General features: G+C 43.8%; 1 protein-coding gene across 1 annotated transcript in view; it reads right to left on the bottom strand.

Moving 5' to 3' along the window:
- Nucleotides 1–4,369: 4,369 nt before the first annotated feature.
- LOC134586338 (T-cell surface antigen CD2-like) overlaps nucleotides 4,370–20,325 on the bottom strand; it is a 103,713-nt gene continuing 87,757 nt past the window's right edge. The window contains exon 5 of the mRNA XM_063441807.1: nucleotides 4,370–4,753. Within this exon, the coding sequence (XP_063297877.1) occupies nucleotides 4,404–4,753 (350 nt within the window). The 3' untranslated portion in view covers nucleotides 4,370–4,403. The remainder of the gene's footprint in view (nucleotides 4,754–20,325) is intronic.

Below are 20,325 nucleotides of genomic sequence, written 5' to 3'. Positions count from 1 at the left end.
GGACCTTTTGACTGCTGTACGGTGGGCGCTTGTGTTGATCTATGTGGTGGGACCTTCTGACTGCTGTACGGTGGGTGCTTGTGTTGATCTATGTGATGGGACCTTTTGACTGCTGTACGGTGGGCGCTTGTGTTGATCTATGTGGTGGGACCTTCTGACTGCTGTACGGTGGGCGCTTGTGTTGATCTATGTGGTGGGACCTTCTGACTGCTGTACGGTGGGCGCTTGTGTTGATCTATGTGGTGGGACCTTCTGACTGCTGTACGGTGGGTGTTTGTGTTGATCTATGTGGTGGGACCTTCTGACTGCTGTACCGTGGGTGTTTGTGTTGATCTATGTGATGGGACATTCTTTTTCAAATAATTTTTATTAAAGTTTTACATATTTGTATAACAACAAGAATATAAACCTTGTATTGGGGGTAGGAAGGGAAGGGGAACCTGGAAATGGAAAAGAATAACCATCCAGTATTAAAATAGGCATAACAGTGTATATGGCAAAAATAAATAAATAATAATAATAATATGTTTTTACATCAATGCACTTTAATAACAAATATGTCAAAGACCATATGCAGTTTTGATTTTTTTTTCCCACTTATCCCAATTGTATTTTAATATTGGGAAACCACGCATATTAGCTCTATGTGATAATTCGTGTGCCTTGTTTTCTAGAATCAAATTAAAAACTTCCCTGAGAGATGGCACATCTTGGGACTTCCAATGTCTAGGTAAACAGGATGTAGCAGCGATCAAAATGTGACCTATGATTATTTTGTCTGTTCTATTAATGGACTCCGGGAGTTTTTTTAAATAAGGCTAGTTCCGAGGTTAAAATGCTAATGGTCCTGTCCACTTTAATAATTAGGTCGTGAATCAATTTCCAATACTTAGTTAATTTAGGACAGAACCACCAAATATGGGCCATATTGCCCACACCCCCACAATCCCTCCAACACCGGTCAGAATACATATTGTTCATGTTGTGCAATCTAGACGGGGCCAGGTACCAACGATATAAAATTTTATAATGATTTTCAAAGTGGTCGGTGCAATACGAAATACCTTTTAAAGCTTTAAAAAAACCGAACCATTCTTCTAGATCGTACTGGGCACCCAACTCCGTCTCCCATGACAACATGTGTTTTAATTTAACTAGGGGCTTGGCGTTATAAGTGATGGGACATTCTGACTGCTGTACCGTGCGTGTTTGTGTCGATTTAAGTGATGGGACCTTCTGACTGCTGTACGGTGGGTGCTTGTCTTGATCCATGTGATGGGACCTTCTGACTGCTGTACGGTGGGTGCTTGTGTTGATCTCTGTGATGGGACCTTCTGACTGCTGTACCGTGGGTGTTTGTGTTGATCTATGTGATGGGACCTTCTGACTGCTGTACCGTGGGTGTTTGTGTTGATCTGTGTGATGGGACCTTCTGGCTGCTCTACGGTGGGTGCTTGTGTTGATCTACGTGATGGGACCTTATGACTGCAGTACGGTGGGTGCTTGAGTTGATCTATGTGATGGGACCTTCTGACTGCTGTACCGTGTGTGCTTGTGTTGATCTATGTGATGGGACTTTCTGACTGCTGTACATTGGGTGTTTTGTGTTGATCTATGTGATGGGACCTTCTGACTGCTGAATGGTGGGTATTTGTGTTGATCCATGTAATGGGACCTTCTGACTGCTGTACCTTGGATGTTTGTGTTGATCTATGTGATGGGACCTTCTGACTGCTGTACCTTGGATGTTTGTGTTGATCTATGTAATGGGACTTTCTGACTGTTGTACGGTGGGTGCTTGTGTTGATCCAAGTGATCGGACCTTCTGACTGCTGTACCGTGGGTGCTTGTGTTGATCCAAGTGATCGGACCTTCTGACTGCTGTACCGTGGGTGCTTGTGTTGATCTATGTGATTTAGCAGGTTCAACCTCTTAGGCAAGATTGTCCACAGCATTTGGCAACAGAGGCTCCTGCCCCCGACATTTATAGCCATTCAAATCATTTATAGGGTGCAATTATTAACAATTTTTCTTCCAATTGAATTTAATTCCCCGTAACCCAAGAGCGTAATATTAAGGAGAATTCAATTCAGTCGCCAGAAGGATACGCATTATTAATGATATTTGAGCTCTTACTTACTGCGATGTCCTCGGTCTGCTGGTAACACCATGGCCTCTGGATAAGCTTTTCAAATGGTCAAAATTGGTTAGAAAAACTCTTCAAAATCCCACAGTGTCTTCTGTAGATAAAGCACTTCAAAAGTTTTTCTAACAGATTGTGATCATCTGAAAATATTAAATTGAGTCTGACCTGAGCAGCATCATGACAGTCTGTGTCCGTCTGGGTCAGTCTGTGTCTGTGTGTGTCTGTCTGGGTCAGTCTGAGATAGTCTGTGTCTATGTCCATCTGGGTCAGTCTGTGTCAGTCTGTGTCTGTGTGTGTCTGTCTGGGTCAGTCTGTGTCTGTGTGTGTCTGTCTGGGTAAGTCTGAGATAGTCTGTGTCTATGTCCATCTGGGTCAGTCTGTGTCAGTCCGTGTCAGTCTGTGTCAGGCTGTGTCAGTCTGTGTCTGTGTGTGTCTGTCTGGGTCAGTCTGAGATAGTCTGTGTCAGTCCGTGTCAGTCTGTGTCAGGCTGTGTCAGTCTGTGTCTGTGTGTGTCTGTCTGGGTAAGTCTGAGATAGTCTGTGTCTATGTCCATCTGGGTCAGTCTGTGACGTCCGTGTCAGTCCGTGTCAGTCCGTGTCAGGCTGGGTCAGGCTGTGTCAGTCTTCATGCTCTTAACAAATTATTCTTGTGCTATTTTTTTCGAACAGCGAGTTGTCTGAATTTCCGAATTCCAAATGGCCGAATCATGACACAAATGAAATGGGCAATGGACAAAATTGTTTTGTTTGATTCATGATTCGGAGCTTCGTAGCGACAAAAACAAAGATTGATGGACAGTCACTAAAAGCTGATTTTATTCAGAGATTTTCAAGAGAAGAGAGCAAAGAGGGAAATAGCGGGAGCAGAAAAAAATATATATTTATACATCATAACTTTAATAAACAACAAGTCTGATAAAGGCCCAGAGAGGAGCCAAAACGTTGTTACAAATTAAGACTGCCTTTCAGAAGAAACCTCAGGTGTGTCTGGATATTTCTTTTCTTCCATTTGATGTTTTCAGGGATTGGCCTCCCTTTCTGGAGCTCCTTGCAGGAAGTATTGCTGCATTTTACTCGTTTTTTTGCAAATTACTTTATTCAATGACAGGCTGAGAACAAAGTATCTGGGAGCCTTTAACGGACCGCTATAGGCACCCAGACCACCTCGGCCTAATGAAGTGGTCTGGGTGCCAGGTCCATCTAGGGTTAACCCTGCCTGCTGTAAACATGGCAGTTTCAGAGAAACCTATGGGTTAATCCAGCCTCTAGCGGCTCTCTCATTGACAGCTGCTAGAGGCGCTTCCTGTGAAAATCACAGTGAGAAGATGCCAGCGTCCATAGGAAAGCATTGAGACTGACTGAATGCGCGCGCGTACTCTTGCCGCGCATGCGCATTCGGCAGATGATGCCGGAAGAGGGAGGAGAGTCCCGCGCTGGAGAAAGGTAAGCGTTTAACCCCTTCCTCCCCCTTCAGCCCGGCGGGAGGGGGGCCATGAGGGTGGGGGGGACCCAAAGAGCCTATAGAGCCAGGAAAAAGTTTGTTTTCCTGGCACTATAGTGGTCATTTAAATGCTATATAGGGACCCAGGACCCCTCTCAGTTAAATAATGCAGCTCACTATGTAAAAATAAAATATTACATTTAATATTACAGAATATTCATCTACATATTAATATTACACACTGCACATTGCTGCGATTTTATTGCTGTGGAGCTCTGCGATACACACATACACTGCACATTACTGTGAGTTTTATTGCTGTGGAGCTCTGTGATACACTCATACACACTGCGCGATACTGTGAGTTTTATTACTGTGGAGCTCTGTGATACACTCATACACACTGCACATTGCTGCAATTTTATTACTGTGGAGCTCTGTGATACACACATACACTGCGCGTTACTGTGAGTTTTATTGCTGTGGAGCTCTGTGATACATTCATACACACTGCACATTACTGTGAGTTTTATTACTGTGGAGCTCTGTGATACATTCATACGCACTGCACATTGCTGGGATTTTATTACTGTGGAGCTCTGCGATACACACTGTTCTAACAGGACTGTCCCTTGTAAAGATGGACATTGAACAACTCTTTCTTTGCAGTCAGACAGTCTCTCTCTATATATGGTCACTCTCTGGTTCAGGCAGTCCCTGCTCTGGTTTCAGTCTCTCTATATTCAGATCTCTCTGTATTCAGAGTTGGTTTCTTTCTCGGTAAAGTCTGTTTTGTAGGCAGCCAGTTCGGCCACGGTTATTGCTTTTTCCGTGGCTGATGGGATTGCTTGGGTGGGTTGCGAGGCTGTGGTCGTGGAGGTTGTTCAGCTGGGTGGTTTGATGGAAGGCTGGGTCTCTGAGCTTGTTTTTTTGGTGGCTTGGCCCCTTTCTGTTTGGAATGAGTTCCTTTCTTGGTCTGGGTTGGGGGAATCGGTGGAACCTGTCTGTTCGTTGCCTGCTGTCTCTGGCCCGGGCTGTGCTCTGGAGGGTTTACCCCAGGCCGTGTCAAGGACTGCGTGTTGGACTGCGTGTTGGATTGCAATGGCGGCTGCGGTAATTGGCGCTGCTGAATGACTTGATTCGGCTGCTGGTAGCTGATCTCGACATCTGCATGAAACACAAAGGGTTAATATTAGGTGAAATAGGGGCTACTTAATGACGCTAGGTTCAGTTACTCAAGGGCAGTAAAATTGGAATTATTAACGCAGGATGTAATATGAATCACGGCATATTGATTACAGCTTGCTAGAGACCAGTAGGTGCTTATTTTACCATCAAATTACTAATCACTGCAATTCATTATCACCAGATCAGACACTAATAAAGTGACCATTATCGAAGAAGGCATATCACTGAATATTGCAAATCACAGAGGTGTAAAATCAAGGCGGGAGGGGGTTGGGAGAGGAGGCTCAGAGACAGCACCGGATAGACGGGAGCCAATGCCGAGGTGCCACCCATACTGCAATGGCCTGCATTGATTGTGTGGAGTGTGTTTTAAAGAAATACTCAGACTGAAAGTTATGAGAGTTATAGTCTACGGCTAAAGAGATCCTAATCCTAAACCTTAGCTTCCCCAATGCTAAGCATCAGCTCATTCAAATACACATAATGCTAAAGACCCCTCTCACCAAAAATTCCCTAACCACCTAATCCTCACCACCACCCCTAATCCTCACCTCCCCCCCAATCCTCACCTCCCCCCCAATCCTCACCATCCCCCTAATCCTCACCTCCCCCAATCCTCACCTTCCTCCCCAATCCTCACCACCCCCCCTAATCCTCACCTTCCTCCCCAATCCTCACCTCCCCCCAATCCTCACCTTCCTCCCCAATCCTCACCACCCCCCCAATCCTCACCATCCCACCCAATCCTCACCATCCCACCCAATCCTCACCACCCCCCAATCCTCACCATCCCCCTAATCCTCACCATCCCCCCCTAATCCTCACCTTCCTCCCCAATCCTCACCATCCCCCCTAATCCTCACCTTACTCCCCAATCCTCACCATCCCCCTAATCCTCACCATCCCCCTAATCCTCCCCTTCCTCCCCTAATCCTCACCATCCCCCTAATCCTCACCTTACTCCCCAATCCTCACCATCCCCCTAATCCTCACCTTACTCCCTAATCCTCACCTTCCTCCTCTAATCCTCACCATCCCCCTAATCCTCACCTTACTCCCCAATCCTCACCATCCCCCTAATCCTCACCTTACTCCCCAATCCTCACCATCCCCCTAATCCTCACCTTACTCCCCAATCCTCACCATCCCCCTAATCCTCACCTTACTCCCCAATCCTCACCTTACTCCCCAATCCTCACATCCCCCTAATCCTCACCTTACTCCCCAATCCTCACCTTCCTCCCCAATCCTCACCTTCCCCCCTAATCCTCACCTTCCCCCCTAATCCTCACCTTACTCCCCAATCCTCACCATCCCCCTAATCCTCACCATCCCCCTAATCCTCACCACCACCCTAATCCTCACCTTACCATGGAGATATAATGCTTTTGCATTCATTTATTTATTTATTATTTATTATTGCCATTTATATAGCGCCAACAGATTCCGTAGCGCTTTACAATATTATGAGAGGGGGATTTAACTATAAATAGGACAATTACAAATAAACTTACAGGAACAATAGGTTGAAGAGGACCCTGCTCAAACGAGCTTACATTCTATAGGATATAAAGGAAGTGAAGGCATTTGAGTCCATTTTGAAAAAAAAGCAGCAAAAACAAGAAAATTGCACTCTATGCGCAGCGGCAGTGACACTGAATTTTATAACATGACAGGAGGCTTCGTATTTTGCATAATCTCGCTTTACTAAAACTCCAGCAGCACAGATTCAACAATAAAGTTTAGTGGGGGAAAAAAACAAACATTGCAACAGGTTATAAAAGGCCCCTCCCCCTGTATCACTCCCTCTTTCTTTGCTGCTCCAGCCAAGGCACAGGTCAGAGTAATTTGCTACACACTGTTCATTTATTGTAATGGCTATTTGCACTTTATTTGAACATTTGTTTATTGTTATCTATCCCCTGCTCCCCTTCTCCCTGCTTTACCCCTTCTGTTGGTTTAATACAGCTCTCTCCTACACTCACTAGTGTTCACCTTCAAAGATATAAACCCTCTCCATTGGGGCAACAGTATTCAAATACCATTTGTGTGGGCACATAAGTGAATATATTACAGGGGTGACCCCCAAGCGAGACCTGCCCAGGCCTTTTGGTGGCAAACATACTACAGGGGTGACCCCCCTACGCTGGGTGACCCCCAAGCGAGACCTGCCCAGGCCTTTCGGTGCAAACATACTACAGGGGTGACCCCCCTACGCTAGGTGACCCCCAAGCGAGACCTGCCCAGGCCTTTCGGTGGCAGGAATACTACAGGTGTGACCTCCCTACGCTGGGTGACCCCCCATATATATATATAATTTTGTGTGGGGGTTCCCCCCTTCTCTATGCCACAACAATTTTAGGACTGCATTGAACAGAATTCAATAATATATATATATATATATATATATATATATATACACACCATATGACACCTTTCTCCACGTGGAGCACAGGACACAAAGTCACAACAGCCAATCAACACAGTATTGTACAAATAGACACTCCCAGATAATGTACACAAACCATCCCCTCGGCCTGTGATACAATTACCAAACACAATGGACTAACTCAATTACCACAGGCAGAAAATATCCAGCTTTACCCAAAGTCCAGAAACACTCCAAAACAACAACATATCCCCACACATCCCTTGATTGCCCTGACCTGGGTGAACAACATATCCAAATGTCACCCAGATCAGAACAGGGGTTCAAAAGTTTTATGGAAGTCACATTTGACTGACCGCAAGCATGGTTTTCATGCCCAAAATAGTTCCACAGATTTAGGCTGTGCGGCCGGTCTATCTTCTCCTCTATCCTGGAGATAATTGGCTTAAGTGGCTGTGGTAACTTAATTATCTCCAGGTACAGGAAATATCTCTAAGTCCAAAAACCACATAAAAATACATAACTCTTATAATACAATGTTTAACCCATATGTCCAACCTATCCCCAGATAGCTTGGATCTGAGCGCTCAATATGTCCGAAAAGCGCTTCGATCTCACAATTACAGTTGGACGGCCATGCGAGAAAGGGTTGTCATAAGCGTGGTGTGATCCCAGAGGTAGAAGTAGTCTGGATGGTAATTATATAAGAGAAAGAATACAACAAAATATAGTGTAGTATATTTTGTAATCTGTATAAAACGGTTAAGAGTAAGAAGAAGTGCACTTACTAAGTATAGAGCTTGAGTAGTGTCTGAGCTGTATGATCCCTGCCTACGGATTACTGGTCTCTTCTTCAATAAGGTGCCAAGGTACATGGTGACCTCAGGTAGGCAGGTTAGCTTAAGATTATATATGTTCCAGCGGAAGACCTTATGTACTTGCAATCAATTACCGTGATGGTTTATGCAGATACAAATAAAAACATAGTGCACACTGCTAAAAATGATAAAATATTAAAACAAGATAAAAGGGGTACTCAGAGAGAGAGCAAATATATAGTTTTGCTTAATCCACAGCACTTAGGTGGTATGTTCCCCACCAAGGAAAAATGTATCCGGGCTCCAGCAGAGAAGATCAGGGGTCAGTCCAGAAGATGTTTAGAAATAAACAACTACTTTATTTGACAAAATAGGTATATATAAAATCAATACAGGTAGTAAAAATCAATTAACGCGTTTCACCTCCAAAAAGGCAACACTTATGAGAGCCTATTTAGAGGTGAGACACGGTAAGTGATTTTATTTTACTACCTGGATTGGTAGAAAAATAAAGATAAATTATAGATGGGAAAAAAATTAATAAAATGTTAGATGGCAATCATCGCTGGTAACCTATGGTCGATATATAGATGATATTTTGCTCATTTGAAAAGGCAGTGAAGAAGACCTAATACACTTTTTATCCATTCTAAATGATACTTGGGGTAATAGATTCCGTATATGGAGTCAACAAGAAGCAAGTGTTTTAGATTTATATATTTTTATTGAGAATGGATCGATTAAGACAAAAAAATCATTACAAGTCGGTAGACGCTGACAGCTTTTTAGCAAGGGAAAGTTGCCACGTTTCTCCGTGGTTAGAAAATGCCCCAAAAGGACACTTTGAGGATAAGATGCAATTGTACAGATACCGATACATAGGAGGAACAATATTTAAGCATCAAACAGGATATTTTTTTAAAAGGGTTATAATGAAACTAACCTGGAGGAATCAAGAACAGAGATCAAAACTGTGGCAAAAGTAACCTCGCCACTGGGTTTTGGAGAGGCCTGCTTGCCAGCCTCTTGCCCTGTGACTATGGCCCCTGGGGTGTATTGCCTTCTAAAAACACTATTTGTGCATATTGGGACTTAGCACAATGCCCCTTTCAAACATGTGGCGGCGGCCATCTTAAATTGTCCAGCAGTGTTTTTTCGTCGAGTGTATGAATAGCCGCAAACCACAAGAGAAGCCTCGGCATATTTGTGTATTTTTATGTTTTACCTACTTCCCATTCGGGAGTCCCCATACGAATGAGTTCTGTTCGCCTCCTGAATGGGGACCACTTCGATACCCCATTTAGAATATTTGTTTGGAATGTTCACACCTCGTTAGAATGTTCGCACCTAGTTAGCGACGCAAACCGCAACGGAAGCCTCAGTGCGTGCCAACCCTGGGTGGCGGCCTGTTTGTTAGACGAACGCCATCCAGGGGGAGCATTCGCAGATTGCTTCCCACCCAGTTTGGTTCCTGAACGGGGACCTCCCCAGTGCCCCTGGTGTTCGCACCAATCAATTAGAAAGTTCGCATCTTGCAACATAAGTGTGAAACCGCAAGAGAAGTGTGACGGACCGCCTGGTACCCCGACCAGATGCCTCCGTCAATTGCTGCTTCCTAGTACTGACGAGTATCATAAGCACTGCGCTGGAGCACCATAACCACTGCAAACCCCACGAACTGCCGCAGCTTGGTTGGGGTCTCGCCGTCCTACACCCACCTTGGACTCAAGACCAGGATCCAGCTTCCAGTGGGAAGGCCTCTCTTAGTCCCGAGAGCGTAGCAGGAACTGCTCTTACAAGAGTTCAGTGATTATACTCTGAGTGTCAGGATCGGGACAGGGATCCAACACGCAGAATACAAACAGGCGCTAGGTACGTATACCGGACCTTAGAATGGCCGGACTAACGTAAGGAGAAAGCAAAGAATGGTCAGAGACAAGCCGAGGTCGAGGGAATGAGAGAACAGGTAAGCGAGAGACGAGCCGAGGTCAAAGGACACGAGAGGTAAGCAGGAACGAAAATACAAGCCGAGTCAGAACCAAAAAGACAAACAGTAATAAGAGCACTGAGTGACCAGACAAGCTAGAACCACGACAGGGCAATGAACCATTACACACATCCCTATTTTATACCTTGGCTCTTTAATTGATGACTCCGCCCCTGCCGAGCCCTGATTCGTTGTTCGGAACTAGATTGACAGGTCGGGACGTGATTGCCGTCATGACGTCAGCTCCTGAGCGCCGCGTCATAAAAGGAGGCGGGGCTATCGCGGCCGGCGTGTAAACGGCTATGAGAGCTGTGAGGATTGGGTGAGTCAGCCCCCCTGAGAGGACGGCCGTCTGAAAGTCTAACCTCCTCCGAGGTAGAGACTTCAGGTACCCTGACACTGAGGAGTATAATGATTGTAGCAATCCCCAGAGTGTATGTAGTTCTCCAATCCCCCAAACATGTGCCAAATCTTCATGAAGGTGCAAGATCATCTGAGCTTTAAAGGACCTCTATAGTGCCAGGAAAACATACTAGTTTTCCTGGCACTATAGGGTCTCTAGGTCCCCCCCACCCTTAGGGTCCCCCCCCCCTGCCTGGCTCTAGGGGCAGCAAGGGGTAAAACATTGGCCTTTTCTTCACCGCCGAGCTCCCTCGGCGCTGGGGACTCTCCACCTCCTTTCCCGTCATCGGCTGAATGCGCATGCGCGGCATTCTCAATGCTTTCCTATGGACGCTGGCGTCTTCTCACTGTGAAAATCACAGTGAGAAGAGCGGAAGCGCCTCTAGTGGCTGTCAATGAGACAGCCACTAGAGGCTGGATTAACCCATAGGTAAACATAGCAGTTTCTCTGAAACTGCTTTGTTTACAGCAGAAAGGGTTAATCCTAGATGGACCTAAATCCTAGATGGAGTGGTCTGGGTGCCTATAGTGGTCATTTAACCCCTTCAGGACCGGCCTGTTTTTGCGATGTTTGTACGTTAAGGACCAGAGCAGTTTTAACACTTTTGTGGTGTTTGTGTTTAGCTGTAATTTTCCGCTCTCTCATTTACGGTTCCCATACAAGTTATATATTGTTTTTTTCAGGACAAAAGGGGCTTTCTTTACATACCATTATTTGTATTATGTCCAATATTGTATTTAAAAAAAATAATAAAATATGGTGAAAAATTTAAAAAAAAAACATGTTTTTGGACTTTTACTTGAAAAATCTTTTACTTATCTACAAAAGCTAATGAAAAAAACAGCTAAATAGATTCAAAATTTTGTCCCGAGTTTAAAAACACCCAGTGTTTACATGCTTTATTGCTTTTTTTTGCAAGTTATAGGCCTATAAATACAAGTAGGAAATTGCTGTTTCAATATATATATATTTTAAATGTATCAATAGTGACCTTGTAACACCGTTATCTGTCATAAATCCCCGAAACACACCTAACATGTACATATTTTTTTTAAAGTAGACAACCCAGGGTATTCAAAATTGGGTATGTCCAGTTTTTTTTAGTAGCCACTTAGTCACAAACACTGGCCAAAGTTAGCATTTATATTTGTTTGTGTGTTAAAAATGCAAGAAACGCTAACTTTGGCCGGTGTTTGTGACTAAGTGGCTACTAAAAAAGGCTGAACATACCCCATTTGCAATACCTTGGGTTGTCTTCTTTTGCAAATGGTATGCCATCATGGGGCTAATTCTCATTCCTTGGCTACCATACGCTCTCAAAGGCAACCTAACCAATCCGACAAATTTCAATAAAAAAAAAAAGTAAAATCAAGCCTTATATTTGACCCTGTAATTTTCACAAACACTATAAAACCTCTACATGTGGGGTACTGTTATACTCAGGAGACTTCGCTGAACACAAATATTAGTGTATCAGAACAGTAAAATGTATCACAGCAATAATATCCTCAGTGAAAGTGCTGTTTGTGTGTGAAAAATGCAAAAAAATTCACTTTCACTGACAATATCATCGCTGTGATATGTTTTACTGTTTTGAAACACTAATATTTGTGTTCAGCGAAGTCTCCCGAGTAAAACAGTACCCCCATGTACAGGTTTTAGGGTGTCATAGAAAGTTACAGGGTTAAACACAGTGCTAGCAAATTAAATTATCTGGACTTTCGGCCTGGGTTGGCAGGCAGGTCCCTCAAATTGCAGTCATTAAAATTACTTAATTAGGTAAAAATATTACATAAATACACATGTAGAATTTTTATATATATACATATTTATATATTTGACGTCTATGTGTATATTTATGAAATTATTTATGTAATTATGTATATGGACATATGTATATTTCGTATTGTTTTTATTTATTTATTTATACATAGATATATATATCATTACATTCTAAGTATATTTTGATATAAATATATATATATATATATCAAAATACTGTTAGAATAAAATTGCATATATAAATATTTTTTTATAATTATTAAAAATTATTTTTATTTTTTGTTATTTATTTTTATTAACATATTATTTGTATTTTATAATAATATATATACCATATATATAGCAATTATATATATATTGTATATATTCGTGTGTAATTTAAATATAAGTGTATTTTTATATTAATATACGTATATATAAATATAAAAATACACTTAATATGACATTATATATATATATGATACATATACATATATTATATATAGATATAATACATGTATATATATCATATATATATACACATATTATTTATTTATTTTTACACTGATTTTACACTGGTTTTTTTTTTACTTTATTTTTTGGATTTTTTACTTGCAGGGAGACTGCCTGTCAGCACAGACAGTCCCCCTGCAGGCAGATACAAAGACCCCTATTGCGGTCATGTGATCGAGTGATCACATGGCCGTGGGGTCCTGATCTGCCGAGGGGGGACTGCCCGGGCAGACAGGCAGTCCCCCTGGACCGGGTGGAGCACTGATCGCCGCCGTGGGACCGACGGCGATCAGGTAAGTAGCCCCAGACCGTTATGACGGTTCAGGACCGTCAGCGGTCCAAACGCACGTTTTACCGCTGACGGTCCTGAACCGTCAGCGGTCCTGAAGGGGTTAATGGTTCAGGTTGGCTTTTATACAATTCTTCAGGCCAGAGGAACACCCACTGGACCTGATGGAGCACAGGACACAAATTGTACAGACCAATAGAAACACTGTAACAATGCCTGACATTCCCACATACTGCACACAATCTCCCCTTCCCCCCTCAACCCCCCCCCACCTCTGATACAATTAAGGTAGATAATGCTTTAACTTAATTATTCCCAGGCAGAAAAAACACACATTTTTATAAAATGTAACAAGTACCCCAAAATACACCTCCCCTGATAGCCCTGCTCAGGGTGAACAACATATCCAAACATCACCCAGATCAGAGCAGGGGTTCAGGAAATTCCTGGAAGTCTCTTTGACCGACCGCAAGCATGCCCAAAACAGTTACAAAGAATTAAGCTGTGCTGGTCTATTTTAAACAGTTAAAGTACCGTTCGAATTACCGAACGGAATGGTGAATGAGCATAGTCAATTTGTGTCCCTTGTTCGTGGGCTTCAACTCACCGAACGCCGTTCGACTCCCGTTCGAATTGTCGAAGTTTCCTGGAAGGTAACTTTTCAGTGGTGTTCGTGCCGTCGCGTGTCCGATTTGAGTTCCATGAACTCGACAAAATACTGCTGAACCCGTTCGACTAAATAAAATAGCTGCCGCCACATGTTGGAATGTTGAATGTTGGCCACTTCGACTACTTCGACACTTCGTCTGTATCCGAAGTGCCACTTTGACTACTTCGAAAGGGTCTCTCCACCAAAATAAATTACAGGGCAAGAGGCTGGCAAGCAGGCCTCTCCAAAACCCAGTGACGAAGGTGCTTTCATCACAGGAAGTAAATAACGAGTGCTTCCCCTGGGTGGCTGCCGTTCGTATGGGAAAATGCTGATCAGGGGGAGCATTTGTATCCCGAAATGAGACGCTTCCCTTGCCTGGTTTAACACAGGGAGTTCACGAACGGAGGAGGTTCGCACTGAAAACTGTTGTGGGGGAGGGATGGGTGACAAAACCCCTGTTTTGGTGAATCTCACGATCCTTTTATTTCGTCTGCTGTTCATGTATTTGGAACATGGAAATCTGTTTGTGCGTCCGTTCGTATGAATCTCTAGCTCAGGAGGTTGCTCCCCCTGAATGCCGCTCTGTTTGTATGCTTTCTCATGAAGTAACTGAAGGTGGAAGTCCCAGTGGTGTTAGTGCTGTCTGATTTTAGTTCCACACACTCGATGACCACACACCGCTGTCTTTGTTCGGTTTCCAAGATGGCCACGCCACATGCTCGCCTATATGAATTGCGACCACCCGACCGCTTAGAATGTTCGTGTAATTGAGGTTTATGGAGGTGTGAACGGTGTTAATGAGAGGCACACTCCATATGGTGGTCTACCGTTCGGTAGTTTGTTCGGTTGTCGAACCACTTAAGGGAACGGAATTAGATGAACGGCCAGGTGAAACAGGGGAAAAGCTAGGTTTTCAAACAAAGGGGAGAATGTCTCGCACATGTATTGTACGTCCCAAACATAGGGGACAACGGGAAGGGGGAAAAGGGGCACGGACAGCCTGGAGCCGGTATGAGAGTACGGTAGCATGGTCCATTCTGCTACACACTGGATGGCGGGAACAGGGGACAAAGGTACTGAGGTTTTGGTTCCGTTATGTGACCCTCAGGAAGGGGAGGACCTTGGGAGGGGACATTGTTGTTGTGTGTTCGACCCCTTGCATGAGGAAAGTATAAAGCAGAGTGTGGTCAATAAAATATTGTTGTACCGTTGGAACTGTGTGTTACTGGGGGAAAATGGGTCTCTTCATTTATTCATAGCGGAGGTAACCAGGCGCCGCGGGTTAACTACGGTGCGCTACAATACTCTTAAACCCCACAATTTAAATCAGGACTTTGAAACGCGTTATTTATTAACTTAAAGGAACACTATAGTCCCCTAAATTACTTTAGCTTAATGAAGCAGTTTTAGTGTATAGATCAGTGGTAGTCAACCTTTTTCTAACTACCACCCACTAATGCATCTTTTTGGTTGAAAAATTTTCCTTACCGCCCACCAGTTTTCGCGCAAGTGCGGAATATTTTTTTCGAAAGGAGGGTGTTTTAAAAAAATATAAATGTACGTTCATTTATCTTTTTATTTCCAATTAATGCATGTTTATAATGTTTTTAACTTTATAAAGTTTAATGCGAAAACAAAGTAAATTGAAATTACCTTTACTAGTGATTAATGAGATCCTTGAGGTTGATGCTGCAAGACTAAATATTTGATATCTGGTTCGATTTTCGTAAGGAACAAACGAAGGTCTCCTCTTTCGGTGATATTCAGACGACTTCTCTGTTTGCGCATAATAGGATTTCTCATCTGTGCGTCATCTCCCCTCTTCTCCCTCCTCAATTCCCCTCCCCACCTTTTTTTTTTTCCCTTTTTTTTAACCTTCCTTATAGCAATGCCCAGTAGGAAGGCTGAGCTAGGTATCCCACTATAACAGACTGGCACACAGGGCCGCCATCAGGACATGACAACCGTGACAATTGTCACGGGCCCGGCGGCCCTGGGGGGCCCTGGCCCCACGTGTATCAGCGGAACTGCCACCGGTGCATCTGCACCAGGGCCCACACGCTTATGGGGCCCATCAGGTGGCCCAAGCATTTAGGGCCACCCAATGGGCCCTATTATCTTCAGGGGCCCGGTCAGCGCTGTAATAGCGCGACCGGGCCCCTTTAAAAAAAAAAAATGCAGCTCGTCACTTCCTCCCAGTTTACTCCGCGCGGGAAGGAGGAGAGAGAGGCCGCGAGGAGAGGCAGCCGACTCACATCATCCCCAGCCACCCTCCTGCGACGAAATGGTAAGGAAGAGAGGAGGGTGGCTGAAAATGAGGTGTATGTGTGTGTGTATGTGTGTGTATGTGTATGTCAGTGTATGTGTGTGCTTGTGTATGCCTACGTATGTATGCCTGTGTGTGTATGCCATTGTGTGTATGCCATTGTGTGTATGCCAGTGTTTGTGCACTGTGTGTATGCATGTGTGTATGTCTGTTTTAGTATTTGTATCTGTTAGTGTGTGTGTGTGTATTCCTGTGGGCAGGATTTGGAGGCTTGCCCTGTGGGCGGGCTTGAAGGGGGGCCCAGACCTTGAGCTGATGGCGGCCCTGCTGGCACACATACATACAGACACACAAGACACACATACAGACAGGCACACATGCAGACACACAAACAAACATACAGACAGGCACACATACATACAGACACACACACACAGGCACACATACAAAGACACACACACATACAGACAGACACAAGAAACATATACATACAAAGACAAGACACACATACATACACACATATATACAGACACAAGAAACATATACATACAAAGACAAGACATACATACACACACATATATATAGATATACAGACAGACACACACACACGACACATACAAAGACATACATACAAAGACACACACACACACACAAGACATACATACAAAGACACACACACACACACACAAGACATACATACAAAGACACACACACACACACAAGACATACATACAAAGACACACACACACAAGACATACATACAAAGACACACACACACAAGACATACATACAAAGACACACACACACACACACACACAAAACATACATACAAACACACACACACAAAACATGCATACAAAGACACACACACGACATACATACAAAGACAAGACACACATATATACAGACATACACACAGACACAAACAAGACATACATACAAAGACAAGACACATGTATACAGACATACACACACACGACACATACATAAGACACACATACAGACACACACACAAGACATACATACAAACACAAGACACATGTATACAGACATACACACAAGACACATACATAAGACACACATACAGACACACACACACAAGACATACATACAAACACAAGACACATGTATACAGACATACACACACACACATAAGACACACACAAGACATACATACAAAGACAAGACACATGTATACAGACATACACACACAAGACACTTACATAAGACACACACAAGACATACATACAGACACACACAAGACATACATACAAAGACACATACACAAAAAAACACACATTATATTTAAGTCACCCTCCTGTTTCCTACCTTTAAGGTGCAGGAGGGTGACTTTCCCTGGGGTCCAGTGGTGGCTCAGGTGCATGGGAGTCAGAGTTCCCACTCTGACTCCCTCCTCCTCCTTCCTCCCGCGCGGCTCTCTGTATGCTGGGAGGAGTGACCGGGGAATCACTTCCTCCCAGCAGATTTGATGTCATCACAGGGGGCCCGGTCGCGCTGTTAAAGCGCCCAGCGCTGACCGGGCCCCCTCACAATCCACATCCATCGGGTGGCCCTGACAGCATGGGCCACCCGATGGACCCCTCCATATGCGGCCCCGGCGGTTTGCCGCCGGGGCCGCAAGTGGTGATGGCGGTACCCAGTCACAGTGGTACCGCCGGCTCGCGCCCGCCCGCCTGCCCAATTTATAAAAAAAAAATTGAAAATCCCTACCGCCCACCTGGAATCCTGAAACGCCCACTAGTGGGCGGTAGGGACCAGGTTGACGACCCATGGTATAGATCATTCCCCTGCAATTTCACTGCTCAATTCACTGTCATTTAGGAGTTAAATCACTTTGTTTCTGTTTATGCAGCCCTAGCCACACCTCCCCTGGCTATGATTGACAGCCTGCATGAAAAAAAAAACTGGTTTCACTTTCAAACAGATGTAATTTACCTTAAATAATTGTATCTCAATCTCTAAATTGAACTTTAATCACATACAGGAGGCTCTTGCAGGGTCTAGCAAGCTATTAACATAGCAGGGGATAAGAAAATCTTAATTAAACAGAACTTGCAATAAAGAAAGCATAAATAGGGCTCTCTTTACAGGAAGTGTTTATGGAAGGCTGTGCAAGTCACATGCAGGGAGGTGTGACTAGGGTTCATAAACAAAGGGATTTAACTCCTAAATCGCAGAGGATTGAGCAGTGAGGCTGCAGGGGCATGTTCTATACACCAAAACTGCTTCATTAAGCTAAAGTTGTTCAGGTGACTATAGTGTCTCTTTAACCCCTTAAGGACCAAACTTCTGGAATAAAAGGGAATCATGACATGTTACACATGTCATGTGGCCTTAAGGGGTTAAACTATAGCTTAATGTAGTTGTTCCGGTGAGTATAATCATTGCCTTCAGGCATTTTAATGCATATACTGGCTTTTCAGAGAAAATGCAGTATTTACATTGCCCTTAGGGACACCTCCAAGTGGCCACACCTCAGATGGCCACTGGAGGTGCTTCCTGGCTCAGTGCTGCACAGGAGGTGCTGATTGGCCAAAACAGCATTTGGCTCTGCCCCCTTGTGGATTTTAGCCAATCCAATGCTTTGGATTTGCTAAAAATCGGCAATTATGATGATGTCACCAAGGGGGCAGGGCCAGTGCCGGCAGACCTGTGCAGCGCTGAAAATAAAAGGTGAGTTTTAATTCCTTTTAAGGGGGAGGCAAGCCACCTAAATGGTGGGTTTAGCACTATGGGCTCTGGAACACGTTAGTGTTCCTTTAATTTATATAATCCCCTTTTTAGAGATATAGAGGAATATAAGCGGGATGGAGAATATAAGCTCTCACTATCGAACTTCCCAGCTGATGAAGCCCTATATGTGAGTGGCTAAATGTGTCCTTAGTTTGCCATTAAGTACTATTATTTTTTTTTTTTTTTACTGATTTTCATATTCTTTAAATAAATCCCACTATATATATATATATGTTTGGTAACTTTTCCTAAAGAAGAAGTGTGGTCCCAAATCACACATTGCGTTCCTATAGAGCCTATGTTTGGCTCCACCTTTGTGAGTATCCACTTTATAATTATAGCAGATACTCATTATTGCTATACTACTCTATGTTCGAGTTTCTTCTGAGCCAACATTTAGGACCAGCTAAGAGGGATTGTGCTACGAAGAAGGGAAGGGTCGCCTCTATGGGCTCCGAAGCTGTTCCCACTAGAGCTAAGTGTCTAGCTCATTAACGTGTGAGTGTTCAATTGTCTTAAGATCATTATATAACACCATTACACGGTTATATTATTATATATTATATATATTATTATTATATTATACTATTGTATATATTGGTCTTAAAGGTACACAGTCCATTTAAGTTAAAATATCCATTACTCTGATGTAAAGGTACACTTTTCAGGTATATTTGTGTCATACTTTGTACAGCTTTTTGACTTATAAAGTAAAGTCATATACTTGGTACGCTGGTACACGGAATTGTTTTTGTTTCCTGGTTTTAGAAATACCGGCTACACATAGAGTCAGCGCTGACAGGGAATGGAATGTATTCATGCAGAATAATATATCCCAACAACTTGGCTGGAACGGGTTTGTTTAGTTACATTGTAACTATTTCATGATTTGGAAAGCGCAGTAACTGGTACCAACTCTTCCATGAGCCCCGTTTCAGCGTCCGCTTTTATCGTGAATTGCTAAATCCGTTTTGGTAACCGGCAGAGCGATCCTTCAACGTCGCATTGCTGATCTGCCATCTCAACATAACTAACTGCTATTTGATTTAAAGATCCATTAATGATAGACGATAATTACTGCATAATGCTGCTATTTATATTCTATGTCATCGGTTTCCACATATCATACCAATTACATTATAATAATGTCTACATTATAGCGGATTGCTTTAATAAACCATGTAGGGAGGGCAGTTACTAAGCTATGGGTAGTGTGGACAGAGATGGAGACATGGGTAGTTTGTGGGCTGGGAGGGCAGATATATGGGTAGTGTGGGCGCTGGGAGGGCAGAGATTTGGGTAGTGTGGGGGGACTGGGGAAAGCAGTTATTGAAATATGGGTAATGTGGGGGCTGGGAGGGCAAATATTGATATATGGGTAGTGTGGGGGCTGGGATGGCAGATATATGGGTAGTTTGTGGGCTGGGAGGGAAGGTATATGGGTAGTTTGTGGGCTGGGAGGGAAGGTATATGGGTAGTTTGTGGGCTGGGAGGGCAGAGCTGTGGGTAGTTTGTGGGCTGGGAGAGCAGATATATGGGTAGTGTGGAGGCTTGGAGGGCAGATATATGGGTAGTGTTGGGTCTGGGAGGGAAGATATGGGTAGTGTGGGCGCTGAGAGGGCAGATATATGGGTAGTGTGGAGGCTGGGAGGGCAGAGACTTGGGTAGTGTGGGGGCTGGGAGGGCAGAGATTTGGGTAGTGTGGGGGCTGGGAGGGCA

The sequence above is a fragment of the Pelobates fuscus genome, chromosome 1, assembly GCF_036172605.1.
Source record: "Pelobates fuscus isolate aPelFus1 chromosome 1, aPelFus1.pri, whole genome shotgun sequence".
Classification (NCBI taxonomy): Eukaryota; Metazoa; Chordata; class Amphibia; order Anura; family Pelobatidae; genus Pelobates; species Pelobates fuscus.
Note: the sequence above shows the minus strand (reverse complement) of the source record. Positions and strands in the feature narration are given on the sequence as shown.